Source organism: Moschus berezovskii, chromosome 1 (assembly GCF_049115385.1).
Source record: "Moschus berezovskii isolate FMDL1 chromosome 1, NW_MosBer_1.0, whole genome shotgun sequence".
Taxonomy (NCBI): Eukaryota; Metazoa; Chordata; class Mammalia; order Artiodactyla; family Moschidae; genus Moschus; species Moschus berezovskii.
This window is the reverse complement of record NC_142460.1, coordinates 141,692,684-141,719,864: the sequence shown is the minus strand read 5'-3', so window position 1 is coordinate 141,719,864 and position 27,181 is coordinate 141,692,684. Positions and strand designations below refer to the sequence as shown.

Sequence of the window (27,181 nt, the reverse complement as noted above, 5' to 3'; positions counted from 1 at the left end):
TAGTATATATCCATAATACCTCTTGTTATTAAGTTGCATTGAGTCATGTATGCAAGAAAGAGTTTGCAGCAAAGAGCAGAAATTTAAGGCATGGATTGATATACTCCATTGAAATATATTTAGGACTTTAGCCGTATCCTCAATAGGAAGTATTTTGGATTTCTTGGTCAAAAAAATCTTTTTATAACATGGGACATTATTTGTTGTTTTTGCTATGCTCAGTCGCTAAGTCATGTCCAACTCTTTGCAACCCCATGGACTGTAGCCCACCAGACTGCTCTGTCCATGGAATTTCCCAGGCAAGAATACTGGAGCAGGTTGTCATTTCCAACTCCAGGGGATCTTCCTGACCCAGGGATCAAACCCATGTCTCCTGCAACTCTTTTCCTTCTTATTCCTAATATAATCTAGTGCAAAATTACAATATATAAAAAGTAAAACTTAGTGATAAGTTCCTTACTTTCTTTATATTTTGAATGATTATTTTAATCTTCTGGCTGGTTAAGTCATAATTGTAGAATGCATGAAGTACCCATAAGAACTTCTGGCACTTCACCAAAAGTTTAACAACCACTGATAGGAATTAGAGGAATTGATTAAGGGATTTTACTTATCAAATAAACTAGTCCTGTTGGTACTGCACACTTGACAGTTTTCTTCTCCTCCTTTAATCATCTCCCTTAAAAAATTATCCTACACCATACCTCCCACGTTAGTCATTTTTGAGACCTGTACACATTACTGACAAAATGGAAAGCATAGACACTCTAAAAAATAGGCCTGAATTCAAGTCAAAGCTCCTGCTTGAATTGACTGTATAATTTTGAGCAAGTTACTTACTCTTTGTGTGTTTTGCTGAAAACCTGGGCTTAGGGTTTAGCAACCCTCCAGACCTTCTCACGGGTTTTGGATTGAATAAAATGATTAGTATTTGTAACTATTTATTCTTTTAACACACTTTTAATAAAAATTTTTCAAGTAGGAATTGTCACTTCCCTTGGACACCTGTTTTGTCTTCATGTCAGTAATGAAACCTTTTTGTGATAATCATGTCAGTTCCTAAGGAAAGTGTGCTAAATATTAGAAGTAGCACATAACCATGTAATCCTGTTGTTGCTATGGAAATGTTCCAGCTGAATTATTTTATTTCAAAGATTGTTCAAAATTTTGGTTCTTGACTTTATTGCTTCGATTACTTTCCATGACATTTTGCTCTGTCCTTGAGTATGTATGTTTTTGAACATTTCATATATCCAACACACTGTAAAGATATTTCCCATTTTCATCTTTTCTGTCACTGATAGAGGAAAGACACCATGGATTTATTAAAATAAGCGTGTATCTGTCACTCTTTTTAGGCTTAGATCATAACCACAGGGAAAATACTACATGTATTCTCCTAAGACGTGGTTCTGGCATCCGGAAACAAAAGGAAGCTTTAAAGACCCCTTGTTGCCCGCATTTCACACAGGAATGTGTCTGTTTTTATTTCAGGTAGGACATAGGATGGATTCACTTTGAGTCAGTCACATTTGTCATCTTCAGGAGGCAGGAGAATGTGATGAACTTCAAGACTAGGAAATGTGGGTTTATTTCAGGCTAGTTCATAAAAGTTACTAATCTTTCCAAGCCCTTTATTTTCATCTGTAAAAGTGTGAATAGTTTTAATTTTTTTTAACCCAACAAGATTGTGAAAATCATATGAAAGAAGGTATATGAGAAAAACCCATGATAAGGCAGAGTGGAAAGAGTCTAGATTAGGAGTCTGAGCCTCAAGTTTGGGTCTAGGGTGTGCCGATTGCTGTATAAACAGGGGAAGTAATCAATATGTCTGGGCTTGTTTCTTCTCTTTTCTTTCTTGCTTGCTTCCTTCATCAAATACTTTTTGGTAGCCTACTCCACATCAAGTACTGTCTTAGGCATCATGACTACAGAGGAAATAATACAGTTTTAAGGCTTTGCTCCGGAGAAGGCAATGGCAAGCCACTCCAGTACTCTTGCCTGGAAAATCCCATGGATGGAGGAGCCAGGTGGGCTGCAGTCCTGGGGTCGCTAAGGGTCGGACACGACTGAGCGACTTCACTTTCACTTTTCACTTTCACACACTGGAGAAGGAAATGGCAACCCACTCCAGTGTTCTTGCCTGGAGAATCCCAGGGACGGGGGAGCCTGGTGGGCTGCCGTCTGTGGGGTCGCACAGAGTCGGACACGACTGAAGTGACTTAGCAGCTTAGCAGCAAGGCTTTGCTCATACTTTTCATTGAGGTAGCAGAATGATGTAGTTAAGAGTGTGGTTTCTGGGTATGGCCTTACAAGGTTTGAATCCCAGCTCCACCACCTACCAGTGCTGTGGCCTTGGGAACATTACCTAACATCTCTGTGCCTCACACCTCTGATATGTTAAATGTGGATAATAATAGTATTCAAGTTATTGGTTTGTTGCTTATGGCATATAAATATCTAGAAGACTTCCTAGTTCTTAATAGCTGTTTAATGATTCTTTAGCTGCTATTAATTATTATTGCTGCAGTTATTATCATTACATTCTAGAGCATGAATAATACTCAAAGAGGTATGGTATATGTCAAGTAGTGAGTAGTAAGTGCTATGAAGAAAAACATGCCAGGTTAAAGGGATACTGGGTGACAGGGATGAGAGGCGGAGAATGGCTGTTTTAGATAGGGTGATCAGAGAAGGTTTCTTGAGGCTTTGACATTTGAGCATAGGTCTGAAGTGAAAGGCTAAGCCATGCAGATTTCTGGAGGAGGGTGTTTCAAGGGAAAAGAACAGCAGACAAATGCAAAGGCTCAGAGATAAAGCAGGTGTGACAGAAAGGTATGACAGAAAATCACGGTGGCTGCAGTCAGAGTGAGCAGGGGAGAGAGAGAATTGTAGGGGATGAAGTTAGAGGGGACCTAGAGGCTAGACCATGTTGGGTATTGTCGGACTTCAGAATTTGTTTTATGTAGGTTTTAAATAAAGGTGTGAGATGATCTGACGGTCTTAAAAGGATCACTTTGGTTGTTCTTTGGAGAACAGACTGAAGGTGAAAGATGAGCAAGAGTGCCGGCTGAGAGACCAGTTAGAACGTTGCTGCAGCAGCCACGCAAGAGACGACGGCAGTGGAGTACCGGCAGTGACTGTGATGGGGAGTGATAGAATTATGGATGCATTTTGAAGTTGATAGGGTTTGACCTAAGGAGTAAAAGGAAGGAGTAAAGAACTCCAAAATGTTTAACTTGAGAAACTAGGTGAAAATAGTTATGCTGTTTACAGAGACAAGGAAGAGTGGGACTGATGAAGGGAAAAGAGATATTGAGAGATCCATTTGAGAAACATTAAGTTTGAAACATCTCTTGTGCATTCAAATAGAGATATTGAACAGGCAGTTGGAATATGCATCTAGAGAGGTTGGGGTTGACCACTTAAATTATAACCTGTCTATGGTACAATAATACTACACTCTTGCTCATCTAATACTGCCTGGTATACTTTACAGAGTTATTTTGTGGATCAGAGTTAAAATTAGTATTTTTAAAGTATTTTGTGAATGAAAACATTTGGTTTTGTTTTCAGTAGATAAACGATGTGGCAGAATCTCCATATGAATATGAATATATTTGTGTACATCATTTCCCGCCTCTTCTTAACTTTCTGACTGAAGTGAGGAGCTTTTAACATCTCATTAGATATCATAACTCAAAGAAGTTATGTTACTTCCAATAATTATAAGCCGGTAGTTACAAGCCAAAAATTCCTCCTTGAATTTATCAGAGTATCTTCGTGAAAGAATAGAACATTTTTACAAAGTGTATTCAATTCCAAACATTAATTACCAAATAAATTAAAATTTAAACTGTTATGTGAAAGAGAAAGATCTCTTTGCATGACAGAAAATATCTCCCTAAAATATATATGGTTATATAACATATCAGTTCAGTTCAGTCACTCAGTCATGTCCGACTCTTTGCGACCCCATGAATCACAGCACGCCAGGCCTCCCTGTCCATCACCAACTCCCGGAGTTCACTGAAACTCATGTCCATCGAGTTGGCGATGCCTGAGAAGGCAATGGCAAGCCACTCCAGTACTCTTGCCTAGAAAATCCCATGGACGGAGGAGCCTGGTAGGCTGCAGTCCATGGGGTCGCTACAAGTCCGACATGACTGAGCGACTTCACTTTCCCTTTTCACTTTCACACATTGGAGAAGGAAATGGCAACCCACTCCAGTGTTCTTGCCTGGAGAATCCCTGGGACGGGGGAGCCTGGTGGGCTTCTGTCTATGGGGTCACACAGAGTCGGACACGACTGAAGTGACTTAGCAGCAGCATATGGTTATATAACGGTACCTCTTCAGCTATTAAAAATTATGAGGTGGATATTTATTTAGTGACATGACAGGATATCTGAGATATACCATTGAGTAGGAAAAAAACCCTATACTTTTTCCCATTATTATCCGTTCCGTCACTCCGTCGTGTCCGACTGTATGCGATCCCGTGGACTGTAGCCTACCAGGCTTCTCCATCCATGGGATTCTCCAGGCAAGAATACTGGAGTGGGTTACCGTTTCCTTCTCCAGGGGATCTTCCCGACCCAGGGATCGAACCCGGGTCTCCCGCATTGGGGGCAGACGCTTTAACCTCTGAGCCACCAGGGAAGCCCACCCCATTATTATTATTATATGATCCCATTAATATAAAATTTTAAATATTATTGATTTTATTAATATAAAGATAGTGATTAAATATTCCTCTGCTAACCATTTTGGCTCCTCCCCTTTTAGGGCTTATATGGTATTGGGTGTGTGTGTGTGAGAGAGACAGAGACAAAGAATGTGTGAAATGGATGATTTTATTTGTGTAAATCCAATCTGAAAACGAAAAAGCATGTATTCTATTAAGGATACTAAGATTTTAAAACTTTAAAACTTGCCTTTGTAAGAATTAAAGAAGAATATATCAGTGATTGCTAAGGTTGTGGTGAGGGCTTGACTGTAAAGGGGCATGAGAGAATTTGGACAGATGATAACGTATTTTTTTATCTTGATTGTTGTTGTTTATATAATGGTACCTATTTGTCAAAACTTATAGAACTGTTTCAGTTGCTTCAAATAAAGCCTTATCTTTGGGTGGGAAGGGTTATGATTGTGTTCTGTTCTTTTTAATGTGTATCCACCCCCCCTCTTTTAAATAAATAATAAATATGCAGTTTTTAAAAGAAATGTAGAACAAAGTTGTGCAGAATGTAAGAAAAGAAAACAAATGGACTTTCTCTAAAGCCAAATGTATTAAAGTAACTCATAGTTTAAAATGCGGCTATTTTCTGTGGTGACAGTAGGATGATTGTTTTTACTTCTCTTCTTGAGTAATCGGTAATTTTTACAAAGTTCTTTTTTTGTTGACATTTGATTTTGGTTTTTTAATATAGATATAGAAGTAAATTTTGAAAGGCACTGGTCAAAACACAATGCTTTAACATGCACTCCAAGCTTAGGAGGAAGTAGAAATTTACCAAGCTTCCCTATCCAGTGCCCTTTCTGAACTCTTGTCAGCCCTTCACTCTGAAAAGCCTTAGATGTGTGGTGTCATTTTTCAGACTGTTGTAAAGTGGTCTTTCTTACATTCTTTGGCTTACACCTCTCCTGGGAATGGGTATGTTAAAAAAAGCTTTTTCACTTTTTCATTTAGGAATTAAGTTATGTGTGGAAAAAATACTTTACATTTCTTCCTCTTATTTCTTTTTCTTTTCTAATAGTTAAGTATGTCTGTACAGGAATAAATCAAGTAATTCAAAATGGAAATAGAGTAAGATTTATATTTCAATCTCATAGGACTATTGAGACAGTGTGGTAATGTATATATGCAAAATGTTATTAGCTTTTGTTGTTGTAAATGTCGTCATGTTTCTCAGCCATTTGGATCGTGGTATAATTCTGCCATCTGGAAAATCAACTAACAAACAATTCAAATTGATTATAGTTATTTCCACTTACATTGATATTTGCTGTTGTTATAAAGTTAAGTTGATTTTACACTAAGTATGGGCTTTGAAGAATAACTTTTACTATTGTTTTATACAGTTGAAGTACTAAAGAAAATTGACATTCCATCTGTCTTTATTGGTGAATCATCAGCTAATTCCCTGAAAGATGAATTCACATATGAAAAAGGGTAAGTAATGGATATAAAAAATAATCGTGTAGCTTAAATTCTTTTCTGTGAGAGGGTAGCATTATATAAGATTAGTTGTAATCAAAATTATGTTTTAGAATGTACTCTATTGTGCTAAATTGTATCTTCTTAAGTCATGATTTTAAGGCTTTACTTTTCTTCTGTGTATGATTGCATACTGAAAATATATTTATGCTAGAGAGATTAAGGCACCCATGTTGCTAAAAAGAGAACTTTCCCTTTTATAGTTTAGTCAAACCATTGGTATTTAGAAGCAATGTGATTTACATTTACATGATACTTTACATTAAGACATATTTGTATTTTATTAAATGGAAATGTTCTATAAACAAAGAATCCAACACACGATTTGTTTGGTGACTAACTTTTACAAACACAGTTTGTTTTCAAGTTTAAAAAGTTTGATTTGGATTTTAAAACCTCTTATGGAATTTCTCCCCAAATTCTCATTACCATGGTAAAATTCAGACTGAAACTAACATAAGGCACAACTGTCTTATCTAATATAGAAAACAGTGCAGTTCAATTAACACTTCAGAGCTTCGTCTAAAAAACAGGTTACCAAAACATAGTGGACAGGAACAGGCATTTGACCAAAAGAACAATATTAATAATAAAAGCAGTAATATTATAATATAATATAGTAATATAATAAATATCAAGGATTTAGCAAGTTCCAGGCACTCATGAAACAAAGCTTTTATATTTGTTATACATTTAATTCTAACAACAACCCTCTAGAAGTTATTATTATTCTCTCTTACCATCTACATCTGCCAAAAGAGGAAACTGGCACAATGAAATGCAATTCTAATTATTTGGGGCGGGGAAATCCGTGATTATTTGAGTTTGAATGTGAATTAAAAAAAGAGAGGGAAAGAGTGTCTGTTTACATTTTTTGACCTTTTCCCTATATGGTTTTGATATTTAAAATACGGTTCACATATTTTGTGCTCAGAATATCTATTAAGTTAGGGAATATAATTTTGGATATTGTATTAGAAATAGTTGAGCAAGATGCAGTTTTGCCAGCCATTTTTGTGTAGTTAATGGGGGTGAGGAGAACTACTATTGGCTTTTATCTCAGTATTATCCCCTCACATAGAAACATTATGTGTATTTTAAAGAGTCTTTTTGTTTTAAATAATAAAACCATTTGCTTTTAAATTAAAAAGTAATAGATACCTACTGATAAAATATGGAAAATTTCAGATTAGAAAACATTTAAACAGAAGACCCTATAATGCTCTTCACTGACAGCTTAATTTTTTTCCCCATGTTTGAATGCTGACCTTAACTAGAGATACCCTGCTTATAAAACAGTGCCTTGTAATACTCAGTATTTTGTTACATACTTTATTTACTTAATATTTAGACCCTTTCCATGTTAATGCAAGGCCACAAAATCTGTTAGCTCTTTGGAACAGATATAATGTGGAATTGAAGCATTTTCAGATTTTTAAAAGTTAAGTAATATTCCAAGGGATAAAATTTGAGGATTGAGGCAGCATTCTATAATCAAATAACATATATATCTGTAATAAATGTATGAGTGTTTGATCGTGTCAGTTAGGTTCAAGTTGACTATCAAATGAATTGCAAACTTTACTTTTTAAAGCTTTTTAGGTTTCAGAATTCTGCTTGAAGGATTGTAGACCTGTGCAGACTGGTTTGTCTCATCTATCTGTTGACTTGCCAGTTGGTCAGTCTGCCTGCTTGCATGCCTACCTACCTATTAATTTATTATTTATTTATTTAGTTTAAAACTAGAGATGGGTATGATGAATATCATTCAGTCTCAGAATAATCAACTATGGCCAATTTTGTTTGGACTGTCCACTATTTAAGTGCCACCTGCCCTTTTTTCCCCACGCCATGATTATTTTAAAGCAAGTGCTAGATACCCTATGATCTAAACTGTAAACATCTCAGAATATATCACTAGAAAATAAAATTATATGTAAAAAAATATAATGGCATTTTCAGTTCAGTTCAGTCGCTCAGTCGTGTCGGACTCTTTGTAACCCCATGAACCAGGCCTCCCTGTCCATCACCAGCTCCTGGAGTTTATCCAAACTCATGTCCATTGAGTCGGTGATGCCATCCAACCATCTCATCCTCTGTTGTCCCCTTCTCCTCCTGCTCTCAATCTTTCCCAGCATCAGGGTCTTTTCCAATGAGTCAACTCTTCGCATCAGGTGCCCAAAGTTTTGGAGTTTCAGCTTCAACATCAGTCCTTCCAATGAACACCTCGGACTGATTTCCTCTCAGATGGACTGGTTGGATCTCCTTGCAGTCCAAGGGACTATCAAGAGTCTTGAACACCACAGTTCAAAAGCATCAATACTTCAGCGCTCAGCTTTCTTTATACTACAACTCTCACGTCCATATATGACCACTGGAAAAACCATAGCCTTGACTAGATGGACCTTTGTTTGCAAAGTAATGTCTCTACTTTTTAATATGCTGTCTAGGTTGGTCATAACTTTCCTTCCAAGGAGTAAGCATCTTTTAATTTCATGGCTGCAGTCACCATCTGCAGTGATTTTGGAGCCCAGAAAGATAAAGTCTGCCACTGTTTCCACTGTTTCCCCATCTATTTCCCATGAAGTGATGGGACCAGATGCCATGATGTTAGTTTTCTGAATGTTGAACTTTAAGCCAACTTTTTCACTCTCCTCTTTCACTTTCATCAAGAGGCTCTTTAGTTATCCTTTTTTTAATTAAGAAAAGTAAACATTAATTCAGTATCAAAACATTTCAATCTTTAGATTTGTTTCAGAGCAAATAAGGGCATATGACTACCCTTTTTTTAATCTACAAGTTTGCTGTCCCTCTTTTTTTCCCCTACACGTTTATTTATTGAAGAAACAGGGTCATTTGTCCTGTAAAATTTTACCACAATATGGACTTTTCTGACTGCATCCTTGGTGTATTGTCTAGAGCTTTTCTTTGTTACTTATTTTCCCTGTAAATTGCTAGTTATATCTAGCTGCTGCTGCTGCTGCTGCTAAGTCGCTTCAGTCGTGTCCGACTCTGTGCGACCCCATAGACAGCAGCCCACCAGGCTCTCCTGTCCCTGGGATTCTCCAGGCAAGAACACTGGAGTGGGTTGCCATTTCCTTCTCCAATGCATGAAAGTGAAAGTGAAGTCGCTAAGTCGTGTCCGACTCTTAGCAACCCCGTGGAGACTGCAGCCCACCAGGCTCCTCTGTCCATGGTATTTTCCAGGCTAGAGTACTGGAGTGGGGTGCCATTGCCTTCTCCAAGTTAGATCTAGAGGGTTGCTCAAATTCAAACATGGCTTGGGGACCAGGAGGATAGGTAAGGCAAGAATAATTTATATGTATTATTATATATTTCTATCAGGAGACATAATATTTGGTTCTCTCTTTGTGATGTGAGCAATCATTAATAATCATTGTCTGAAGCCATTGGTTCTTTAGGATTTGCAAGTAGTCTTATTTTATAATTCCTCCTTAATTTATTATCTGAAATAACTCCATAAAAAGGAATCACACCTTATCAATTATTTGATTACCTTGATGTACAGTCTGTGATATGAAGTACCTGGAGTCGGTACCTAAAAAATCACCCAGCAGTGGGTAACAATGTAATGTTTCTGACACCATGCTAGTTGAGTAGTACAGAAGTACAATGGAGAAATCAACCATGTTAGTGACCATTATACAGACCCTTCCCTAGTCTGAGGAAATTTTCTATTGCAGGATTTGCTACTATATAAATTTGCTCATGCAGCACAAATAGTGTGCTTATTCTGTTCAGTTTAATTTCTTGATTCCCTGTCAGTTTTCATAATACTAATATTGTATGGTTGATAACCATATAACTGTATTAACCATGGTTAACAACGAGGAGAATAGGGCCTTTGGTTATTTTCCCCCGCAACCCCCACAATATACACATTCTTGTAGTGTTTTTTCCTTTTTTTTTTTTTCAGTCAAGCAGTGGAGAAGGTTTAGAATAGAAAAGAAGCTACAACTCTTGTGAAATTCTTTGCCAGTTTTCCATTCCGTATCTCACAGATGCATGTGGAGTACGGGGGTTATTTATATCCATTGTACTTAGTACAACAAATTCCCATAAAGCATAAAGGGAATAGGGAGTTCATTTTCGTCAATAGTGGCTCCAGAGTTTTTTCATGGGAGAAACTGAAGAAAAGTAATTTGGTGTTGGGGGGGCGTGTGGTTCTTGTTGACATACTGCCTGAGGTCCTGCCAGTTTTAAATACTGATTTTTGCTTGTGAAATATGCTAACTTTTATCCAGGTTACTAAATTCAGTAAACACGTATTCTTAGGAGGGACACAGTAAGTATTGCTTAACTGATTTCCTTTAACTAGTCTAAAAGTTTCTTTTAATTAAATGGCAAATTATTTTGGTAAATATGTAAAGCTGATTTAAAAATGGAGAAAACATCCCTTAACTTAATGGAAATCATCTATTAGAAAATGAGATGGGTTTAGTGGATTAAATTGTAATGTCTAAATGCTTTAAAAATATTTTTGTTTTCAATTAACATCATAATTTGACAAGTCAGTATTTCCTAACTATTAATTTTTGTTTTCTTGCAGGGGCCACATTATCTTAGTTCCGGAATTTAGCCTTCCTTTGGAATACTACCTGATCCCCTTTCTTATCATAGTGGGCATCTGTCTCATCTTGATAGTCATTTTCATGGTAGGTAAATTAATTTTAAATACTTTAAAAAATAATATGAATGGCTCTAAAACACATTGTACTGAGAGAGGCCTTACATAGAAGAGTACATGTTGTATGAGTCCATTTACATGACTCGTTCTGGAAAAGGCAGAAATAATCTGGGTTGAAAAAAAACAGAACAGTGATTTCTTTGAGGGGCAAGGTGTGGGGAGGAAAGGAGGTGAGGGATTTACTCAGAAGAGTATGAGGGAATTTCCTGGAGAGTGAGAATCATGTTGTCTATCTTGTTTGGGTTGCACAATGTCTGATTCACCAAATTGCAAACTTAAATTTTGTGCATTTCATTCTGTGTAAAGTTTACCTAAAAAGAAAAATAAAAAAGAGCTATAAAAAATACTAAACTCTAAGTAATGAGTTTACATGCTGAACTATTTGAGGGGAAGTATATTGATATTTGCAACTTACTTTGAAATGCATTGTAAAAAATAAAGGGGAAAAATGTATTGATGGGTAAATAGTCGGATAAATAAATATGTGATTGAAGGATATAGTAAAATGTTAATTGTAGAATCTAGGTAGGAGATATATGCATATTTATTATAAAAATTCTTTTAACTCTTCTCTAATTTGAAATTTTTCATATTAAAATGTAAATGAATACTATGAGACCTCAAGGTTAAGAGGGCGACACATTGTTTACAAAATAGTGGTTATCAGGTATATCCCAGGGCTCTTGGTGGGTCTGCAAGGTCAAAATTATTTCCATAATGATACTAAGCTATGATTTGCCTTTGTCACTCTCTTGGGGTTTATAAGGTTTCTAGAGGCTACATGGACTGAGATATCAAAACAAATTGAATGCAGAAGCACATGTGAGAATCTCTCTGTATTCTATTAAGACAGATACTAAAAGAGATTTACAAAAATAGAAAACAGTCCCACTATTGTCCCTAACCTTTTTATTTTTCATAAAGAATATTTATAGTAATATCCAATGAGTTTATTACTGTATTGAATTAATAAAGATTAAACACTGTCTTTGAAATAGTCTTCCTATGATGTGGTATTTCTTTTAATTTGTTGGTTTTTCATATCCATCAGTTTAATATTTTTTTTCTGTAAACATTTAGCATGGCTTGTTAGATTTTTTTAAATTGTATTTTCTAATTAGATATTACTGAGGTATAGGAACGTTACTGATATTTTAAAATAAACTTTTAAAATATCTGTGGGAGAGGGTGAAGGTGGAATGATTGGGGAGAATGGAATTGTAGCATGTATATTATCATAAGTGACCAGTCCAGGTTCGACGCATACATTTTCCTCTGTTCATTTCTTTGCATTTGTGCTTTTTTAATAAAATTCTTTTTTAGAAATAAAAAAAAATAAATAAAATAAAATAAACTTTTAATTTTGAAATAATGTTAAGATTCACAGAAAAATTGCAAAGAAGAGAGTTCCTGTGCAGTCCTCATTTAGTTGTCCCCAGTGTTAACTTTTACTTTACCATGATACATTTGTCAAAACTAAAAAACTAACACAGTTAACATTACTGTTATTGAAGTCCAGACTGGATAGATATTACATTTTTCCATTACTGCTTTCTTTCTGTTCCAGGACCCAGTCCATTTTTTTGTTTTCATGTATTCCCAGTCTCCTCTGACCTGTGATAGTTTCTTGATCTCTTTTTGTTTTTCATGACCTTAATAGTCTTGAGGAGTCCTGGCCAGGTATCCTGTAGAATGTTCCTCAATCTGATATTTTTCTTATGATTAGAATGGGTTGGTTATAGGTTTTTATAAAGAGTATCAGCAAAGCAGATTGCCCTTCTCATCCTAACATGTCAGCCAGGGGTACATGATACTTGTATAACACCACTGATGATGTTAACCTTCATCCCTTAGTTTAGGTAGCTTTTTTAATTTGCCAGCTTTTTCCACTATGAAGTTAATATTTTTTGTCTTTCTCTATTCTATTCTTCGTTTGGAAGTGAGGCAGTATATAGCCAGTCTTAAAAGTAGGGAGTGGCAGGAATTAAGCTCCACTTCCTGGAGGGAGGGAAGTATCTACATACATTATTTAGAATTCTTTTGTAAGGAAGATTTGTCTCTTCTCGGCATTTATTTATTTGTTCAATCACATTTATATTGGTATGTGCTCTGTATATTTCTTTTATAATTTGGGTAATAATCCAATACTACATTATTTTTGTTGTTTAATTGTTTGAGCTTTGGCCATTGGGAGCTCTGCAGGCTGGGTCTTGGGTCTCTTTGATTTGGCCCATCCTTCTGTTTCGTAAGTATACTTCTTTAGTGTTTGGTCCTATAAGAAACTCCAGGCTCATCATTTCTTTATCTTGCCCTAGCCCTAAAATCAGACATTTCCCCCAAGGAGCCCTGGATTTGTTTTTTTTTTTAATTGAAGATTAGTATTCAAGAAACAACTATTTGGACAGTGGATAATTATTGATTTTTATATATTAATTTTATCTCTACAGACTTACTGAATTCTCCTATTCTGGTAATTTGAATTTTTTGATTCTCTTGGGTTTTCAGTGTATAAGGAAATATGGAAAGTTAGAATAACCAAAAGTATCCTTGGCAAATTAGGAGTAAATACCTTTAAGCCAATAAAGATTACTGACTAAAAACTTAAATGAACAACATTACATAGTGAATTATTAGAAGCCTTTTCATGAATGTTAAAAACAACAACAAAAAAGATGCCTATTGTACTTCCTGTTTAACGTTGTGCTATATTTTCTGGTAAGACAAAAAATGTATAAGAATTAGAAATAAGGAAACAAAATTTTTCTTTGCCTTTTTTTCTTTTTAAATAAAGAATGGGTGATGCCTTATATGTCTTTTTTTCTATCATGATGATCATTGTTTTTTCTTTTACTCTATTCTTATGTTGGATTACATGAATTTGTTTTGTAAATTCTAAAACCCCTTGTATCTTATGTACACTCTTTTGACTATGATATATAAATTTTGCGTATTGGGTTATCAAATTTCCAATATGGATCAGCCAGTGTTACACTTTGGACATAGGTGCAAAAATCCTAAATACTAGCAACCTGAATGTCCAGGTAAGAGAAATTTAGCTTTATGGGGCTAGAGTAATCTTGACATCAAAGCTAGATAATCCCTTGAGCACTGCTGGTGGGAATGTTAGATGGAGCTATCGCTATAGAAAACAGTACAGCAAAAAAAATTAAACATAAATTTACCATATGATCTAATTCCAGCTCTGGGTGTATACTCAAAAGAATTTAAAGCTGGAAGTTAGATATTTGCATGCTTATGTTCATAACAGCATTATTTCAATAGCCAAAGGTGAAAGTAACCCAATTATCCATTGATGGATGAATAGATAGACAAAATGTGATATATACGTGTGATGGAATACTGTTCAGCCTTAAAAAGGAAGGAAATTCTAACAGATGCTACAACATTGATGAATCTTTAAGACATGTTAAGTGAAATAATAAATAAGTGCTAAAGGACAAATGCTGTATGATTCTATTTATGTGTGGTACCTGGAGTAGTGAGATTCAGAGACAGAAAGTAGAATGATGGTTGCCAAGGACTATGGAGAGGGGAGGTTGGGCAGTTACTGTTTAATGTGTCCAGAGTTCCAGTTTTGGGAAATGTGAAATTAAAAGACGCTTACTCCTTGGAAGGAAAGTTATGACCAACCTAGATAGTATATTAAAAAGCAGAGACATTACTTTGCCAACAAAGGTCTGTCTAGTCAAGGCTATGGTTTTTCCCGTGGTCATGTATGGATGTGAGAGTTGGACTGTGAAGAAGGCTGATCACCGAAGAATGGATGCTTTTGAACTGTGGTGTTGGAGAAGACTCTTGAGAGTCCCTTGTACTGCAAGGAGATCCAACCAGTCCATTCTAAAGGAGATCAGTCCTGGGTGTTCATTGGAAGGACTGATGCGAAAGCTGAAACTCCAATCCTTTGGCCACATCATGCAACGCATTGACTCATTGGAAAAGACTCTGATGCTGGGAGGGATTGGGGGCAGGAGGAGAAGGGGACGACAGAGAATGAGATGGCTGGATGGCATCACCGACTCGATGGACATGGGTTTGAGTGAATGCCGGGAGTTGGTGATGGACAGGGAGGTCTGGCGTGCTGTGATTCATGGGGTCGCAAAGAGTCGGACACGACTGAGCGACCTTCACTTCACTTCAAACAAGATAAAGCTAGTCCCATAAAACTAAAGCTTTCTTTTATTTTCTATTTTCTAAAAGTTTTTCTTTTTTCCCTAATAAAATTGAAATTGTCTTTTTTCCTGGAAGTTTTGGTGAATGTTGCCTGTAAAATTATCTAAATCTGCTGGGGTTTTTTTTCATAATTACATGGTTATATAAATGGTTGTCTTCTTCTTTATACCAAATTATATTTCTAAGAAATTTTGTTTTGTCTGTTTTCAAGTATTGTATAAAGTGATTTATAACATCTAAGTACTCCTATAGCAACTTAAAGAGAATTCCTACTATATGTGGGATGAGGTCTGATTTATTCATATCCATCGATGCCTTGCACAGTGTTGTCAGAAGTTTGTCTTTTAGAGGATTGGATTTTTCAATTTTCTTTTTTTCTTTCATTCAACAAATGGTTGTTCTGCACCTCCAAACCTTGCCACTCCTCTAGGGTCTGAAGTTTCCTCAGTGAACAAAATAGGTAAAAATCCCTGATCTCAAGCAGCTTACATTCCAGTGGGACATGTATTCTAATGTCTTTACTCTCCTTTTTAATCCAGATGGTGAAGGGGCATGTTAATTGTGGTTAAAATGTATAAACTTCCCCCATATATGTGAAAAGCATTGTAGGGTGTAAAATTTTATATATGTCCATTAACTTGAGCTTGTGTATTTGTCTTGTCTAGTCTTTTTTTTTTTTTTTTTTTTTAGTATTTTGAAGAGAGTTTGAGATATACTTCACATAACATAAAATTGACCCATTTAAATCATACAACTCAGTGGTTTTTAGTAGATTCACAGAAATGTGCAACTACAATATACAATAATCATTGCATTGTCTATAGTTTTCTGCACTCCTGTCTTCTGAAGAAGTGCTGTGTAATAAAATGAAATTGTGAGCCACATTTATTGTAATTTAAATATTTTGGTAGCCAGATTAAAAAAGGTAAAAGGAAATATTTCTGTGAGATTAACTTAACATTGTATTTATTTAACTTGGTAAATCCAAAATGTATTTCAATATTCAGTTCATAAATAGTTATAAAATATATCCTACATCCTTTTTGTACTGAGTCTTTGCAATCTGGTGTATATTTTATACTTCCACAGTAAATCTCAATTGAGACTAGCCACATTTCAAGTGCTCAGTAGCTGCCTGTATACAGTGGTTGCCATAGTGGGCATCTTGGGTCTGTGGTCTTTACCTTTTTTTTTTTTTTTGTCTGCTTGACGTAGAAATTACCGAGCTTATGAATTTATGTATTCTTCCACAATTTTGTCATTTTCTAGGTGAAGTATCCTTTTTATCATTGTGATAACTATTTCCTAATGATGATTTTTATCTTATATCTTACTTTACTTGATAAACCAAATTTTAGACTTGATATTATCATAATATAACTTACCTGCTGCTGCTAAGTCACTTCAGTCGTGTCCGACTCTGTGTGACCCCATAGACGGAAGCCCACCAGGCTCCCCCCTCCCTGTACCCCTGTATTTTTTACTTTTTTGTCTTAATGTGTCATTAAGTTTTAATCTCTTACTTTGTAGATAGCATATGGTTGGAATTTTTTCTTTATCCAATATGATACACTCTAAATTTTAAACAAAACTGGTGAATTGAATCCATTTACCTTATTGTGATTTGGACTGACTTCTGTTGTTGACTTTTTATTCTGTTTTTTTCTACTGTGCAGATTTGGATTACCCAACTTTTTTTCTCTTTATCCCTCTCTCCATTTTCCTGCTAGTTTGAAAGCTTATATTGTTATTCTTCTAGTGGTTACTATTAAATTTTTAAAATAAACTTTAATATATTAATAAACTGCACATACTTAATTTTGTAGTCTGATAAATTTTGACATATATATATGGATATGTGTGAATCCACTGTCATGATTAAGATAATGAAATATCAACTTGCTCAAAAAGTTTCCTTATACTCTAATCACTTTCTTTTTACCCCTTCCAAATTTCTTCATTTCTTCCCTTCCCACCATCCCTGGGCAACCACAGATTAGCTTTTGGTCACTACAGATTAATTTGCATTTTCTACCAGTTTGTATACAGGGACTCATAAATTATGTACTCTTTTGTGTCTGCCTTCTTTCTCTTAGAATACTTATTTTGGGACTCATAAATGTCATTGAATATGTTGATAGTCCTTACTTTTTATTGACAAGTTGTATTCTATTGTATGACTGTATTGCGGTTTTGTTTATTCACTTATCTGCTGATAAACGTTTGGGTTGTTTCTAGTGTGGGGCTATTAAATAAAGCTGACATAGACTTTTTTGTAGCTTTGTGTACAAGTTGTTTTATGGATATACACCTCCATTTCTTTTGGCAAAATATAAGTAGGAGTGGGATAATTAGGTCATTTCGTAAATATGTAGTTAAATTTATAAGAAACCGGTAAATTATTTTCCAGAATGGTTGTACAATTTTACAATCCTTCCAGTAGTGTATCACGTGCCAGCCCTTCTGCTTGCCTGCCAACACTTGATATAGTCAGTCTTTTTCCTTTTAATAGATATATAGTATGTATGTATATATATGTATATAATAATAGCAGTGTTTGTGATTTTGAATTTTCATTTTTATCTTGACTAATTATGTTGAACATCTTTTCAAGTGCTTAGTTTCCATCTATGTATCTTCAGCAGTGAAGTGTTTATTCAGATATTTTACCTATTTTCTGTTGGGTTGTTTGTTTTCTTATTATTGTGTTTTGAATTCTTTATATATTCTGGATAGAAATCCCGTGTGAGACATGCAATTTGCAGATATTTTCTCCCAGTCTCTGACTTGTCTTTCATCTTTAAACAATATCTTTTGAGTAGGAAGTCACTGATGTAGACATAAGTCTACTGATTTAGTCAAACCTGTCAGAATTTTCTTTTGTGAATGTTGTTTTTGGCATTTGGTTCTGACCCCATGTATTTTATTCTTGTAAGCATAGCAATTTATATTTTTTAATGTTTTGTGTATTTTATCTGATATTTCTGTATATTTATAATACAGGTAATCAGTGTTCTGTCCATTTTGCTACTAGAACCACTGAAAGTGCAGTTTAATGCCTGTTATGTTTGAAAGTTTTATTAGTTTGTAACTTATAGAAATTTCAGCTCTCCCAGTTTTGATTTAGTGAAGTCTTTGTAACCTAGAGTCTACCATTTATATTTTTGCAAACAAATAGTTACATGTTATTTATAATGTTTCTATCAGAGTAAAGTAAAGATAATTTATGTCAGTGAATAAAAATTCAAAAGATAATTTATGGGCTAACCACTAATAATGGTTAGTGGAGAAGGCAATGGCTAGCCACTCCAGTACTCTTGCCTGGAAAATCCCATGGATGGAGGAGCCTGGTAGGCTGCAGTCCATGGGATCGCTGAGTCGGACACGACTGAGCGACTTTACTTTCCCTTTTCACTTTCACACATTGGAGAAGGAAATGGCAACCCACTCCAGTGTTCTTGCCTGGAGAATCCCAGGGACGGTGGAGCCTGGTGGGCTTCCGTCTATGGGGTCACACAGAGTCGGACACGACTGAAGTGACTTAGCAGCAGCAGCAACCACTAATAATAAAAGATAGAGCTATAGTGTTAGACCCATGCCCCTCTCCAGCTCTGTCGGGACTGGCAATGTGACATTAAATTTTTTGTCTTTCTGACCCTCTATTTCCTCATATACAATACTTATTATAAAATTTGAAAATTTTATTAGTTTGTAACATAGAAATTTCAACCCTCCAATTGACAGATTTCAATACAACTTGTCAATACATCTAATCATAGATATTTTAGCTAATAAACCTTGTGATTAGGGTTTAAATAAATTGATTTGTAGCAGCTATCTAGAAACTTAAAAGGCATTTATTATTTTAATAGTAATTTTCTATTTGCATGTTTAATATCTGATTCCCTTTATATTTCTCTTTTATTTGTAGATCACAAAATTTGTCCAGGATAGGCATAGAGCTAGAAGAAACCGACTTCGTAAAGATCAACTTAAGAAACTCCCTGTACATAAATTCAAAAAAGGTAAGTGATTATTTTCTAAGTAACCACCATGTATTATTAGTTTATTTAATAATACATGATGATCATACTTTAATACTCCCTGCTGAGTCCTTGCTCTACCCTATGCCTAATTCTCATTTGGTAATTAATGAGTGAATGTAGAAGGTCGTCTTTTGCTGTGGTTTATCCTGGTAAAGGCAGGAACAGTCAGGCAGGGGTGGGTACATGGTATTCAGAGATTTTAAAAACGATAATGAAACTGACCAAAATGCTTTTTATTATCCCCATGTGCCAGAAGTTCAAAACATCAGTGGATAAAATATTTCTCTGCACCAGGTGATCTGCTCCCACTGTTCCTCCTCCTACTCTCTCTCCTCCCTATCACTGTGTTAACTAAACACACATAGTGTTGGATTAACTAAACACAATAGGATAGCTGTTAAGTATTGATGTATTTTAAATATATCATCTCATTTTAATTTTCATATTCCGATGAAATGGGTACCATAATGGTTATTGTATATGAGGAAATAGAGAGTCAGAAAGGCAAAAAATTTAATGTCACTTCGCCAGTACTGATAGAGCTGGGGAGGGGTCTAATACTCTAGCTAATGTAGTTTCTCCTGCTTAAGCTTAGTGAGCTTTCAGTGCCAGTACATGCTTATTAAATCTTTTTGGCCAGGAGTTCCCTAGAATTTTCAATTTCTATGCCAGTAAAAATGTTCTGTTTTTTAATTCAGTAGAGAAAATGCATAGAGAGTGGAAAGGAGAAAACGAGAAGGCATTAATAATTCTGTCAACTATACTTCAATTAAAAAAATTAATTCTGCAAAATTTTTATTTTTTCAAGTAACTATTCAGAAAACCTACCAAATATAATAACCATTACTTTATGAAAAATATAAAGTTTAACAACAAAAAAATAGGAAAATCACATGTTAAATAAATATCAACATTTATAAAAATGCAGTGAACTGTCATCATACAGTGTGGATTAATTAAAAGTTATCCATAGGCCAATTTGAGGACTGGTTTTAGGAATCACTTTTTAAGGCTCCATTTTATGTGTTTATTTTGTGTTTTCTAAAACAGGGGGGGCAAGGGGGTGGTCGGGGAGTGAGAGTAAAAAAAGAATGATGTTGCTGTTGTCCTGGGCTGAAAAAGAGCATGCACAGTTGGCTTTTCTTCTGCGTAATATGAGTAGCCATTTTCGGATTTTGAGCAGAGAAAAGATAAGATCTAAATTAAAAGTTAAGTGGATTTTTCTTGTTGCTGTGTTAAGAATAGGATGTAGACGGTCAGAAGTGTGAGTGGAGAGAACAAATAGGAGGCTGTTGCAGTAATACCACGTGAAAGATGAATGTGGCTTGGACTTGAGTGGTGACAGTAGAGATGAATATATTTGTAAAATGGAATTACTGGATTTATTGATGACTAGATGTGGGGAGAGGAAACAAGGGACAACTCCAGATTTTTTGGTTTCAGCACCTGAAGGACGGCATTGCCTTAAAGAAATAAGGATGGTTAATAAATGGTGGTGCAGGTTTGGGGAGAAATTTGAGAAATCAGTTTTGCATATGTGGAATCTCAGATATCTGTTAAACATTTGAATGAATCAGGACTTTCATTACTCAACTGGAAGTATTGGTATAAATATGTATATAAATCATGAGACTGATGATATTACCAAGAGAATGAGTATAAATGGACAGAAGAATACCAAAGACATTTTGGGGCAGCCTAACACTGAGTAAGGAAGAAGTGGAATCAGCAGTGGAGACCAAGAAGGAGTGACCAGTTAGTTATACAGGGGAAAATCAGAAAATAGTGGTTTACCAGAAACCAGGTGATACCAGTCTCTAAAGAGTAAAGAGTGATTGATAACCTGTGTCAAGTGTTCCTGATAGATAGATGAGAACTGATTGATTGTTGATTATCATCATGTGCAGTTTTGACAGAGTGATCAGTCCAAAAACCTGATTATTTCAAACCCAGTGGTGGCTTTGAACATGGAAGGAGAGGAATATTAACTATAGACAACTTTTTCAAGAAATTTAACTTATAAAGGAGAAAAAAGAAATGGTGTAGTAGTGGGTAGGGGAAATTTCATTGAGAAGTAATAGCATATTTGCTGAAGAAAATTGATGTAGGGGATAGATGGGAGAACTGCTATAATATATGTCTTTGCAAAGGCAGGAAGGCATGGGATCTGGTGTACAAATAGGTGGATTGGCCGTAGATAGGCACATGGAGAGCTAAGCTAAGGGAAAGCAGAATATGTGGGCACAAAATCCTGGTAGTGTTTATGGTGGTCAGGCTGTGGAAGCGTTCTTCACTTCCATGGCTCTCAGTGAAGTAGGAAACAGAATCATCAGCCAAAAGATAGGATAGGGGAGGAGATGTTGGAGGTTTAAGGACAGAAAGGTATAGTATATTATTCTACAATAATATAGAAGAGAGTGGATGGGCAGATGGAATAGGGAAATATGATTGCCTGGGAGCCTGAACCTCCCTTTCAGGTTAATAGTTATGAACCAATCAGCATAACTGTGTTTTTCTGTAGCCACGTTCATCTTTATGGAGTGGTGTTTATCCTTACTATACCTTCACATTTTTTAGAAATGTGAAGTATAATGTGTATACAGAAAAGTAGATAAGACATTTTTCTGAAACTGTCCAGTTCAAGAAACAGAACCTTATTAGTATCGCAGAAACTACTGTGTCCCCTTCTAGACTATAATCCTTTCCTCCTCACTGGAAGTAATCACCATGCTGGCTTAAGATAATCATTTCATTGTCTTTCTCTTAAGTTTTATCACCTATGTGTGGATTCCAAAACAATATGATACAGTTTTTCCTATTCTTGAATTGTATTCTTTGGTTCTTCCTCTTTTATTAACATTTTTTGGATGCAGTTAACCCACTTTATTGCATGTATGTGTAGTTCATTCAGTGTCATTTCATTGTATATTGTTTATCCATTTTACTATTAATAAACAGTTGGGTTTTTGTTTTGTTTTTTATTTTTTATTGAAGTACAGTTGATATACAATGTTCTGTTTCCCCAGTTTGGGGGGATCTTTACAGACCATGGGCTTCCCTGGTGGCTCAGATGGTAAAGCGTCTGCCTACAATGCGGAGACCTGGGTTCAATCCCTGGGTCGGGAAGGTCTCCTGCAGAAGGAAATGGCAACCCACTCCAGTACTCTTGCCTGGAAAATCCCATGGAAGGAGGAGCTTGGTAGGCTACAGTCCATGAGGTTGCAAAGAGTCGGACACAGCTGAGTGACTTCACTTTCACTTTTTCACTTTTACAGACCATACTTTTAAGAATATTCTTGTACATATATCCTGGTATATATGAGCATGGATTTCTTTATAGAGTACATACCTAGAAGTAGATTAGCTGGCTCATAGGATATACATATCTTCTATTTTAGTAGATAATATCAAATCTATTTCAACGTGATGTTAACAGTTTATATTCCCATCAGTATGTATAGGAGTTCCTCTTACCTCACATCTGAACCAGTATTTTGTACTGACAGACTTAAATTTTAGCCAATCCAATGGGTTTATGAAGATAGCTCATAGTGGTTTTAATTTACATTTCCCTCATCAGTGAGGTGAAGTGCCTGTTTTTATTTACTAGTTAGATTTTCACTTCCATGAAGCACCTTTCATGTTATTTTCCTGTTGGGTTGTCCTCCCATGCTTTTTACATGTAGGAGGAATTCTGCAGATATTCGCACAACATCCCCCGACCCCCACCAAGAGTTGTGGGTGTGTTGGTGAATCAGTTTTCACTGATTTTATGTGTCCTAACTGTCTTCCGGTTTCGTTGCTTATTTTTTTCACAGGACTAAAGTTCTTTTATAGTAGTGTTTTTCATGTTTTAAAAGAACTTCTTCTATACTCTAAGATTATATGGATATTATCTTCTGAAAGCTTTATAATTTTGCCTTTCATGTTTGGACATTTAGTCTGTCTAAATTGATTCTGTAAAATGGGGGCCCAATGTGTTTCCAATTTGATATTTTGTGTAAGTATATACAGTTGTCCTAGAGCTATTAAACATACAGTGTTCGTAGTGCCGGTCAACTGTGACACAATCAAGTGTCCATGCGTGTGAGTTTGTTTCTGGACTTCTGTTAGTCTTATTCTTATCTCAGTTACTATAGATTTATGGTAAGTCTTGATATTCTGATCAAGTTAGTCCTCCTGCCTTGCTCTTCAACAATTTTTTAGCTATTCTTGACACTTTGCATTTCTATGTAAATCAGCCTGTCAAGGCCACCCTACCTCCAAATATATATATATATATATAGAGAGAGAGAGAGTTATTGTATTTTTTGTAATAAAATATACATAACATAAAAATTATCATTTTAGCCATTTTTAAGTGTAAAGTTCAGTGACATAAGCTATATTCACATGTGCAGTCATCACCACCATCCATCTCCAGAACTTTTCCATCATCCCAAATGGAAACTCTGCACCCAGTAAACAGTAACTCTCCATTTCCCCCCTAAACAGTCTATGGCAACTACCATTCTGCATTCTATCTCTATGAATTTGGCTATTCGAACTGAACTGAATCATGTAGTGAAGTGTAAGTCACTCAGTTGTGTCCGACTCTTTGCGACCCTATGGACTAGAGTACTGGAGTGGGTAGCCTTTCCCTTCTCCAGGGGATCTTCCCAACCCAGGGATCGAACCCAGACCTCCCTCATTGCAGGTGGATTCTTTACCAGCTGAACTGCAAGGGAAACCCTCTAGTATTTTAAGTAGAATAATAAGTAACTGGCTTGCTTGAATTGGCATAATGTCCTCAAGGTTTATCCATGCTGTAGGTTCATCCATGTTGTAGTATATGTCAGAATCTCTTTCTTTTTTAAGGCTGAGTAGCATTCATAATATTCTATGTATATGCCACATACTGTTATCCATTCATGTGTTGATAGATACCTAGGTGCTATTGTGAATAATGCTGCTATTAAACATAGAGGGACATCTGTCAGTCTCTGCTTTCAGTTCTTTTGGGTGTATATCCAGAAGTGAAATGGCTGGATTAAATGGTAATGCTCTGTTGAATTTTCTGAGGAAAGCTATACTATTTTCTATAGTGACTGCATCATTTTACATTCCCACCAGCACGGCACAAGGCTCCCAGTTTTTTTACATCCTTGCTAACACTGTCATTTTCTGTTTTTGTTTTTTGATAGTAGTCATCCTAATGGATGTGACATGGTATCTCATTGTAGTTTTCACTTGCCTTTCCCTGATGATTAGTGATGTTAAGTATGTTATCATGTGTTTACTGTTATTTGTCTATCTTCTTTGGAGAAATTTCTATTCAAGTTCTTGGTCCTATTGTATTCATCTTTAAGCTTAGAAAAATTTTGCTTCAAAGTTTAAAAACTTTTGTTCTGAGAAAGACTTTGTTAAGAGGACAAAAAAAACTTTGCATGATTTCTCCAAAAACACCCATATACCCTTTATTCAGATTCACGTATTACTTAACAGTATTATTTTCCATAGGGTTGCCATAATAAAGTACCACAAATTAAGTAATTTAAAAAAGAGTAATTTATTTTCTTACAGTTCTAGAAGCTAGAATTCTGAAATCAAGGTGTTGGCAATGTTGTTTTTCTTCCTACTCTGAGGAAGGATTCTTCCTTGGCCCTGCCTTGTTTCTGGTGTTTGCTGGCAGTTCCCGGCTTTCCTTGACTTGTGGCAGCAGAATTCTAATCTCTTGCCTCCATCTTCACATGGCTTTCCCCCGTGTGTATGTATGTGAGTGTCTGAATTTCCATTTCTTATAACAACACCCAAATCCATTAAAACCTCATCTTGACTTGAATACATCTGGAAAGAAATTATATCCAAATGAGGTAACATCCACAAGTTCTGAGTAGACATGAGGTTTTGGCTGCAACCTATTGCTTTATCATTTTTGCTCTCCTTCTTTATATATGTATGTAAAATTTTCATTGGAATAATTTGAGAGTAAGTTATATACATCATGATCCTTTGTGTCTAAATATTTTCATGTGGATTCTTAAGAATAAGGAGATTCTTTCGTGGTACTGCATTTAAGTCACCAACTATAGGATATTTGTTGATGGGCTATTTTAATCTAATTCATTGTTCTTTTTCTAGTTTAGTTGTTTGTTCCAGTAGGTTCCTTTATAATATTCGTATCCAGGCTGGTATCATTTATTGCTTGTAGTTCTATTTCTTTGGGTTTCTTTAATTTGGACTTGTTCTTTAGCCTTTGTCTTAGATGACATTGACATTTAGAATAACACAGTGTCTTGGCTTTGTTAAAAATATACTTTCGTTTTTTAATTAATAGATTTTTAGAACAGTTTTAGGTTTATAGAAGAATTAAGTAGAAAGTATAGAGGTCTCCTACATGCCCCTCCCCTTCTTAAAATAGCCTAATATTATTCTCTTTCATTTGTGTGGTACACCTATTACAAATGATGAGTAAATATTGATATATTATTAACTAAAGTACATAGTTTACATTAGGGTTCACTCTCTGCGTTGTATAATTCTATGCATTTTGACAAATTGTATGCATTTGACAAATATCATGTCATATATCCATAATTATATCATACAGAATAATTTCACTGCTCTGAAAATCCCCTGTGCTCCATCCATTCACCCCTTTCTCCTTCCTTCCCACAAGCTGCTGGCACCAACTGATGTGTTACCCTCTCTATATGTGTTGCAGACTGTCAACAGTTGCAACAATATAGTTGAAGTAGCAAATATGTGTGAATAAGTTTCCTTCATGTTTTGTGGCTTGATAGGTCATTTCTTTTTATTGCTGAATAATACTCCATTGTATGGCTGTACCAAACTATGTTTATCCATTTGTCTATTAAAGAAGATCTTAGTTGCTTCCAAGTTTTGGCAGTTAAGAATAAAGGTGCAGTAAATTTTTGTGTGCATATTTTTGTGTGGACATAAGTTTTCAATACATTTTAGGTAAACAACAAGGAGCATGATGGCTGGATCATGTGGTAATACTGTCTTTAGCTTTATAAGAAACTGCTAAACTCTTCCACAGTGGCTCTACTACTTTGCGCTCCCACCTACAATAACTGAGAGTTCTATTGCTGCACATTCTCCCCAGCATTTGGTATTGTCAGTGTTTTGTATTGTAGCTATTCTAATAGCTGTGTCAGTTCAGTTCAGTTCAGTCGCTCAGTCATGTCCGACTCTTTACGACCCCATGAATCACAGCACCCCAGGCCTCCCTGTCCATCACCAACTCCCGGAGTTCACTCAAACTCATGTCCATCGAGTCGGTGACGCCATCCAGCCATCTCATTCTCTGCCGTTCCCTTCTCCTGTTCCCAATCCCTCCCAGCATCAGAATCTTTTCCAGTGAGTCAACACGTTGCATGAGGTGGCCAAAGTATTGGAGTTTCAGCTTTAGCATCAGTCCTTCCAATGAACACCCAGGATTGATCTCCTTTAGAATGGACTGGTTGGATCTCCTTGCAGTATAAGGGACTCTCAAGAGTCTTCTCCAACAGCACAGTTTGAAAGCATCAATTCTTCTGCGATCAGCTTTCTTCACAGTCCAACTCTCACATCCATACATGACCACGGGAAAAACCATAGCCTTGACTAGACGGACCTTGGTTGGCAAAGTAAGGTCTCTGCTTTTTAATATGCTATCTAGGTTGGTCATAACTTTCCTTCCAAGGAGTAAGCATCTTTTAATTTCATGGCTGCAATCAGCATCCGCAGTGATTTTGGAGCCCAAAAATATAAAGTCTGACACTGTTTCCACTGTTTCCCCATCTATTTCCCATGAAGTGATGGGACCAGATGCCATGATCTTAGTTTTCTGAATGTTGAGCTTCAAGCCAACTTTTTCACTCTCTTCTTTCACTTTCATCAAGAGGCTTTTTAGTTCCTCTTCACTTTCTGCCATAACGGTAGTGTCATCTGCATATCTGAGGTTATTGATATTTCTCCCAGCAATCTTGATTCCAGCTTGTGCTTCTTCCAGCCCAGCGTTCCTCATAATGTA

General features: G+C 35.9%; 1 protein-coding gene across 6 annotated transcripts in view; it reads left to right on the top strand.

Moving 5' to 3' along the window:
- Positions 1–27,181, top strand: part of RNF13 (ring finger protein 13) — a 140,190-nt gene that overhangs the window by 84,208 nt on the left and 28,801 nt on the right. For all 6 annotated transcript variants that reach the window (XM_088839896.1, XM_055411885.2, XM_055411877.2 and 3 more), the window contains 3 exons: positions 6,084–6,174; positions 10,790–10,895; positions 19,050–19,143. In XM_088839896.1, coding sequence (XP_088696022.1) covers positions 6,084–6,174; positions 10,790–10,895; positions 19,050–19,143 — 291 coding nt within the window. The remainder of the gene's footprint in view (positions 1–6,083; positions 6,175–10,789; positions 10,896–19,049; positions 19,144–27,181) is intronic.